An 8,697-nucleotide genomic window follows, 5' to 3' on the forward strand; every position below is an offset into this window, starting at 1 on the left:
ATATATATATATATATATATGTATATATATGTATATATATGTATATATATATGTGTGTTTTTATGTTGATTTATCTGACAGGTGTAATGTGTTTTGCTATAGTGTTGAGAAAGTTGGTTTAGATTAGTTTTATTTTAAATTTATTAAAAGAAAAAGGTTTGAATTGTCAAAACAACATTAAGAATGTTTTGACATTAAAAAAGACACAATTCATATTTATTTAGAGATCCATTTATTTCAAATCCAACTCAAAACATCCAGTAAAAAGTTAATTCTGTACAAAGTCCAGCACTTGAGGCCACCTCTGTGATGCCACTCATGAGAATAAATGTGGACGGGTTTAGGAAACAGATCCTGAAGCTGGGACTAAAAAAAGAGACAACCGTCCCAGTAAATATCAAAAAGCTCTGCCAGTGCAATAACATTTTGCATAATTTGGCACCATCAGAAGTAAAAATACTTGATTAATAAACAGAAAAGCTGTTCAACGCTATGAAAAAAGCCATTATTTCCTTGGTAAACATCCTTTTATAATAGCAAACAACACTATACTCTTTTGGCTTTATAATGTAATACTTCATCGGTTTATCTCTGGAAGTTCATTATTTTGCAGAGAAGCAAACCTTTATATACAAGCAACAAAAAAATAAAAAAGAAGATCATCAATATTTATATTCACACAATGACAATATAAACTTGGCTTTTAATTGATTAATTTCAGTAGTATCAACATGGATGGAGCTGCAGAGGAGAGGAGCACCGAGGAAGGATCAAGTTCACTCAGTCAGTGTGACAACAAGAGAAATTCAGTCTGTATCTTGTTTTTATTTTTTGTTTTCATGCTAATTATTTGGATGTGACGTCTTCAAGATGTATTTCTGTTCCTTTCATTTGCTGACGTTTGTTTGAGTGCAGCCAGTAAAGTCGGTGCAGAAAACATAAATACTGTAAGTGTCAGTCATCATGTCATCACGTCTTGTTGCTTAATTCACTGAGAGCTTCAACTGTGAGCATCATGACTGAGCCTGGCTGTCTGACTGTGGGAACTGCTGAAGCTTAAAACCTGCCAGAGTAGCTAAACAGAAAACCAGTCAGCAGCTGGATTTAAGAACAGCGAGTCACTTTAGTTCAACTTTCCAGGAGAAAAAAATCCCCTATATGTATTTTTTTTTTCCATTGCAAGAAGTTAAACGTCTTTGGATTTTAAGTAATGTGGCACTTGCAGATTGTGTTTCTTGTGCCACACTTAGAATAAAACAATAAAAAAAAAAAAATTTTAAATGGTAACAAACGCTTCCATTATGTTTTGCGTGGTCAGACTTGAGGAGGAAACAAAATTTTTTTGTTTGGAATGTCAAATGAAGGCAAAGACCCTGAAAATGTTAGATTTTTGGTGGAAACACTTTGAAAGAGAATCATACACTTGAAAAAAAAAAAGACAATAAAGGACACATTTAACTATTTTAGTATGTAAAAATAGTTTTTACTGGCTCAGAATGCATTGTCATCAGTGGGATGTGTGGAGACATTTTGTTTGATATTGTTTATTATCATTATCAAAGAAAATCGAGAGAACCGTGTTTTAATTCTTTGTTAAAATTAATGTTACTGTCCCACTGACTGTTTTATTGTCCAGTTTGTTGCATCTATTGTGTTTGGTACCACTCTTATTCTTTCCTAACAAGTATAAAAACTAAAATGGGAAGCCTGTTGAAGACTTGACATCTGGATTTACTTACTCATTATCAGCATTTTTTTTTTTACATAAAAAGAAAAGCATATACAGGTGCTGGTCATAAAATTAGAATATCATGAAAAAGTTTATTTATTTCAGTAATTCCATTCAAAATTTGAAACTTGTTTTATTATATTCATTCATTACACACAGACTGACATATTTCAAATGTTTAATTATTTTAATGTTGATGATTATAACTGACAACTAATGAAAACCACAAATTCAGTATCTCAGAAAATTAGAATATTGTGAAAAAGTTCAATATTGAAGACACCTGGTGCCACACTCTAATGAGCTAATTAACTCAAAACACCTGCAAAGGCCTTTAAATGGTCTCTCAGTCTAGTTCTGTAGGCTACACAATCATGGGGAAGACTGCTGACTTGACAGTTGTCCAAAAGACGACCATTGACACCATGAACAAAGAGGGCAAGACACAAAAGATCATTGCTAAAGAGGCTGGCTGTTCACGGAGCTCTGTGTCCAAGCTCATTAATAGAGAGATTGAAGGGAAGGAAAAGATGTTGTAGAAAAAAGTGTATAAGCAATAGAGATAACTGCACCCTGGAGAGGATTGTGAAACAAAACCCATTCCAAAATGTTGGGGAGATTCACAAAGAGTGGACTGCAGCTCGAGTCAGTGCTTCAAGAACCACCACGCACAGACGTATGCAAGACATGTGTTTCAGCTGTATCATTCCTTGTGTCAAGCCACTCTTGAACAAGAGACAGTGTCAGAAGTGTCTCGTCTGAGACTGCTGCTGAGTGGTCCAAAGTTATGTTCTCTGATGAAAGTACATTTTGCATTTTTTTTGGAAATCAAGGTCCCAGAGTCTGGAGGAAGAGAAGAGAGACACATGTTCCACGTTGCTTGCTCAGTGTCAAGTTTCCACAGTCAGTGATGGTTTGGGGTGCCATGTCATGTGCCACGGGGAGTGGTGGCACAGAGGTTAGAGAAGGTGTGCCTGTGATCGGAAGATCGCCGGTTCAAGCCCCGGTACGGACAACATCAAAAATGTGGGTGGGGTAGGTGAAGCACACACACCTGCCCCCACTTTCATTTGCCTCACTCTGGGCCCATGAGCAAGACCCTTAACCCCCATCTGCTCCCTAAACAGTTCTCTCTTGAAAATATATTATCATGGCTCAATGAGTCTACCTGTATAAATAAAGGGTACATGAAAAAAAGTTATCTACTGGTGTTGGTCCACTGTGTTTTCTGAGGTCCAAGGTCAACACAGCCGGAAGTTTTAGAGACTTCATGCTTCCTGCTGCTGACCAACATTATGGAGATGCAGATTTCATGTTCCAACAGGACTTGGCACCTGCACACAGTGACAAAGTTACCAGTACCTGGTTTAAGGACCATGGTATCCCTGTTCTTAATTGGCCAGCAAACTCACCTGACCTTAACACCATAGAAAATCTATGAGGTGTTGTGAAGAGGAAGATGTGATACACCAGACCCAACAATTCAGAAGAGCTGAAGGCCACTATCAGAGCAACCTGGGCTCTCATATCACCTGAGCAGTGACACAGACTGATCGACTCCATGCCACGCCGCATTGCTGCAGTAATCCAGACAAAAGGAGCTACAACTAAGCATCGAATGAAGTGCATGCTCATACTTTTCATGTTCATACTTTTCAGTTGGCCAATATTTCTAAAAATCCTTATTTTTATTGGTCTTAAGTAATATTCTAATTTTCTGAGATACTGAATTTGGGGTTTTCATTAGTTGTCAGTTATACTCCATCCATCCATCCATTATCTTTACCCGTTTGTTCCATTTTGGGTCACGGGGGTCGCCGGTGCCCATGTCCAGCAATCACTGTGCGAGGGGCGGGGGACACCCTGGACGGGTCTCCAGTCCATCACAGGGCCACATAGAGACAAACGAGACAAACAACCATTCACTCTCTCACTCACACCTAGGGACAATTTAGAGTTACCAATCAGCCTAACGTGCATGTTTTTGGTCTGTGGGAGGAAACCGGAGCACCCGGAGAAAACCTACGCATGCACGGAGAGAACATGCAAACTCTACCCAGAAAGGCCCCTGGACCGGGGTTTGAACCAGGGACCTGCTCGCTGAGAGGCAGCATCTCTACCAGTTGCGCCACCGTGCTGCCCGTCAGTTATACTCATCAACATTAAAAGAAATAAGCATTTGAAATATATCAGTCTGTGTGTAATGAATGAATATAATATACAAGTTTCACTTTTTGAATGGAATTACTGAAATAAATCAACTTTTTCATGATATTCTAATTTATGACCAGCACCTGTATTAGTTTCTTGTAGGAGTGTCCCATGTTGCAGAGGAATATTTTAAGTTTTCAACCTTGAATTAAGAGCTTGGGTATAGGTGTACGAATAAGAAAAAGGGTAAAGGGACTCGGCTATACCAGCCAGAACACTAATGAAGCCGGGTTTTGGCTCCAAACTGATTCCAACTCTGGTGACAGTTCAGCTCTGAAGGCGTGCTCATTAATTCAGACACTCCTGCAATCGCTGCTCCCTGCACTTATGCAGTTTGGCTCTTAAATCAGCACATTAGCCAACCATTACAGAAGGGCCACTGATTCAGCCTGCAGTGGCAAATTTTAGGAACAAGACAAATATCCAAGACTCGCCTTTTGACCAATCAGCAGCGAATCAAGCCTTCCAACGTGCGTTCTCGCCATGCAGGCAGCAATTTAGTGTGACGAAGGACAGCTCACATTGATGCTAATTCAGTTTGTCTCTTCCTGTTGCTTGCTGATTGAAACTGGCACAGTAAGTTGGTGTTGAAGGTTGCTGCTGTGTTTCGCAGCATCGTTTCTGCCAGTCGAGACCCTGTTTCCTGTAATCTGAACCCTGGGCCGAGCAGGGAAACCTGCAGACGCAGACCTGGGAGGGGAAATGACAAGATGCTTTAAAATTACTGCCTGCTACCCTGACTTAACTGACACACCATAGCTGTTTGTGCTTGATTAGCTTCTAGTCTTTTCTTTTTTTTTTTTTTTGCAGAGAACTAAACTACCCAGAGCAGGCTGGGACAAAATTATTGCTTTCTGTCACAGATGTAGCTCGAATAGAAAGTGACAGAAAATAAACTCAAAGCTCTTTGTAAGCATCTGGGATTGCTCACAGCGAGTGGCTGTGTTGTTAGACAGCTAACAAAATGCAACGTTTGTTTAAAAATGCACCTAAACTAATTTATACAGTATGAGAGAGGGGCTGAACGTGACCTTATATGAAAGTGTCAGAACAGGTCAAATTAAAATATGAAAAAGCTAAAAAAAATAGTAATGTGAATCTTTTTGCTCTGATGGATTGATGTTAACCATATTAGTTAATTTTAGTTTTTCTGAACTTGTCACCAGTTTGACACCAACTTGATTTATTGGGGTGTAAACTTCGTATTTCAATGAGACCTGAAAGATGAAGGGATGGAGGATGGAAGCAGCATTTCTGCATTTTTCTTACTTTCACCATCTGCTGACTCTGTTACATTTGTCTTGCTCGTTTTGCTGCTGTTCGGTTCTCTGTTCATGTGACCTGCATTATCATTAGTGCTTTCAGACAAACCGCCCCCTCCTATCCCCTCTCCTCCCCTCAGTGCTTTCTGGTGCCTCCTGGCCATGTGGAGGCAGGGTGGGACCTGCGATGGGACATCATGTAGCCCAGGAGATGGCTGCGCTGTGTTCCTTGGCCTTCATACGCAGCGCGGCGATGCTGGAGGACTTGCGGTCTGGATCAACGTTGAGGTCATAGCCATTGATTCCCCCGCCAATCCCAGCACCCCCAAACAGGCTGCCCATGTGTGTCTGTCCCATGTGGCTGCTCCCTGGGCTGGGCACACCCAGGAAGTCAGACATCCCTCCTGGAACGTGAGGGTGAGGGGGCATGCAGGAGGGAACTGAATCACATGGTACAACGCAGCCTGGCACTGGAGAGGCTCCGCTGCTGCTCCCAATCCATGAAGGGTTCTGGATCTGGAGAACAACATCAGATAGTTCAGATCTTATGACGGTGGGGTTCAATGGAAAACTCATAGATGATTATTATCTTGGCTGTTGTACAGAGCTGTTTGAATGACCTCAATTTGTAAAAGCAGGGTTATTCCAACCAGATGGAAGGAGTCACAAATAGGCTGAGACAGATTTGGGTTGCTACCATCTTAAAACAACTTCAGTCTCAAAAACCTCTGTTTTTTTGTTGTTGTTTTTTTTTTTCTTCAAATATTACAGTTAAACTTTTACATCATCAGCAATTTTGCATTACCTTCTAACAAGATTAAGTCAGGTCCTCTGGACGGATTCTTCTTGTTGAAACATTTCATCTTCTATCCAAAAGACTTCTTCAGTCTGAGGAGCTGCAGTAAACTCAGTCTTATAAATAGGTGAATAGGATGAAGAAGGTGACTGAGTTTGTTGCAGGACCTCAGACTGAAAAAGTCTTTTGGATAAAAGATGAAATGTTTCATTAAAGAAGAATCAAACTAGAGGATCTGACTCAGCCTTGTTAGATTTATCTACCTGGATTATTGAGCAGCATCAGGATATTTACATTACCTTGTTATTCTAGCAGAATTATTATTAGTACGCTGTTCGGCGTATTGTTTTTATACTGCTAGTGCTTAGTGTATTTTTAGTTAAAGTTTTTCTTAGATCATATCTTTTACATTTTATACTTTTGTTGGATGTAACTGGGACCCTGTGTACACAAGTTCGTTCCACCACATGTACCACATATGGTGTGTATGACAAATAAAGAACCTTGAACCTTGAATCCTTGAATTATATTTTTGCAGGAGGTGCATCAGGCTGTATCTGAGCTGCTGCTTCTGCGTTTTAGTAATTGAAAATAACTAAAGACTTGTAAGTAATTATGTAATGTGAAAAAGACTGCAATGTGAAGGTTGTTTTTGTAAACTGCTTTGACATGTTTGAGACAGAAGTCAATTTTAAAACAGAACTTTGTTCTTGGCCCTGCTCGGACTAGCCATTAGCACATCAGTTTGATCAAACGATTAATATTTTTCCAAATTCAGATTTCTTAAAGAACTTTCTACAACAGGTAAGATAATAAAAAAATTTTATAACAGTTTCATAGACATCTGTTTTATATCTGAACTGGTGCTTCAAGTGACTAATTGGTTTTAATTTATGTAAGTAAAAATAACAATGTGGCAAAAGTTGTTGCAAATTGTTCAATAAACCAACAGAAAATTGTCATTCAAATATTTCTCTTTAACCTTACAAAGTGTCCACATCTCAATGTCCACATAGCTGATTTTATTCAATTATGATGGAGCTGTGGAAAAAACAGGGTTAAAATTTGAATTCTTCAAAACGTTATTAATCCTGTTACTAATGGATGCACAAATCAGCACATTTTGTCAGCAGGTTTAATAACGTTTTTCATGGAGGTTTAATACTTCTATTTTATTTTTGTCTTCATAATCAAATATGCATTGAATGACATGAACCTCTAATGCACAATGAGAGAAAGACTACTTGTTTGTTACCTGTGCATAATTTTCAGGCCGAGTGAGCAAAGGCAACTCATAAGCAGTCGAGAAGTGTGTGCGGACCTGTTGCATTTGACCAAAACGCTCTCTCTTCCTCCACTTGGCTCTGCGGTTCTGGAACCACACCTGAGAGGAAAAGAGTCCATCAAGAGAAGTCATAAGGTTGACGGAACTGTGAAACCTCTTACAACAGGAATAACACAAAGTGTTGTGCAAAATAAAATATAAATAAATAAAACTAGGTAATATTCTTTGCTCATCAAGTGAAAGTAAGAAACTGAAGCACATAAATGGAATAAATTATGTCTTACATAAAAGTCCAGGCCTTCTAGTTTTATTTTCATTTATTCCATCCATCCATCCATTATCTTTTACCCGCTTCTTCCATTTTGGGTCATGGGGGTCGCTAGTGCCCATGTCCAGCAATCACTGTGCGAGGGGTGGGGGACACCCTGGACAGGTCTCCAGTCCATCACAGGGACACATAGAGACAAATGAGACAAACAACCATTCACTCTCTCACTCACACCTAGAGACAATTTAGAGATACCAATCAGTCTAACATGCATGTTTTTGGTCTGTGGGAGGAAACCGGAGTACCAGGAGAAAACCCACGCATGCACGGAGAGAACATGCAAACTCCACCCAGAAAGACCCCCGGACCGTGGTTTGAACCAAGGACCTGCTCGCAGAGAGACAGCAGCTCTACCAGTTGTGCCACCGTGCTGCCATTTTATTATTTTTTTTAATTTAACCTTTGGTTGTACCAAAAAACAGGGTACTGCTCAGAGAAGTTCAGACAGTTTCATTCAAGGGCCCTAAACTCTGGAACAATCTGCCCCTCAGCATTAGACAGGCCACTTCACTTCCTGCTTTTAAATCTCTCCTAAAAACACACCTGTTTTCAATGACGTTTAACACAGCGTTTGATTTAGTACTTTATTGTTTCTCATTGTTTTTGTGTTTTTATGTTCTTATTTTTAATGCTTTTAATTACGTCTTACTGGGTTTTTTTTTTTCTTTAATTACTGCCTTGATCTTACTTTGGTAACATCTGCTGTTTAAAATGCACTTTATAAATAAATTTGACTTGACTTTATTTATACAGTTTGTCTCACTGAGTCACCAGGACTCATTTTCAAGAGAAACCTGTTGTAGACAGGCATATAGAGTACAGAGAACAATATACAACAATAAAAAGCAATTAAAATTAAAAATAGTGTTATAAAAATACTGTTACTGTTAGCAGAGTGGTTCTGCTAGCAGTGTGGCCTATTAGCATCATGGCACAGTTAGCAGTGTGACTCTGCCTACAGCGTGGTCCTGTTAGCAGTGCTGTGCTGTCAGCAGCATGGCAGTGTGGTTATGCTAGCAGCATGGTCCTGTTAACAGAGTGGTCTTGTTTGCAGCATGGTACTGCCAGCAGCCTGGCTCTGTCAGC

At 39.6% G+C, this 8,697-nt stretch overlaps 2 protein-coding genes across 2 annotated transcripts in view; both read right to left on the reverse strand.

Annotated features, from left to right (window-relative positions):
• The window catches only part of LOC119416376 (tetraspanin-18), a 285,233-nt gene that overhangs the window by 7,320 nt on the left and 269,216 nt on the right, over positions 1-8,697 (reverse strand). The window lies entirely within an intron of this gene.
• On the reverse strand, positions 4,963-7,415 carry alx4b (ALX homeobox 4b). The gene is made up of 2 exons (XM_037683049.1): positions 7,254-7,415; positions 4,963-5,718 (listed from the first exon to the last, which is right to left on the reverse strand). Exons 1-2 carry the CDS (start codon positions 7,413-7,415, stop codon positions 5,398-5,400), a joined length of 483 nt encoding a protein of 160 aa, XP_037538977.1. The 3' UTR covers positions 4,963-5,397.

Source organism: Nematolebias whitei, chromosome 10 (genome assembly GCF_014905685.2).
Source record: "Nematolebias whitei isolate Nwh7 chromosome 10, NemWhi1, whole genome shotgun sequence".
In the NCBI taxonomy this organism is placed as follows: domain Eukaryota; kingdom Metazoa; phylum Chordata; class Actinopteri; order Cyprinodontiformes; family Rivulidae; genus Nematolebias; species Nematolebias whitei.

Coding starts and splice junctions, on each gene's coding strand:
- alx4b (XM_037683049.1), bottom strand. CDS start 7,415: ATGACTTCTCTTGATGGACTCTTTTCCTCTCAGGTGTGGTTCCAGAAC. Junction 5,719..7,253: donor GGCCTGAAAATTATGCACAG/GTAACAAACAAG, acceptor GTTGTTCTCCAG/ATCCAGAACCCTTCATGGAT.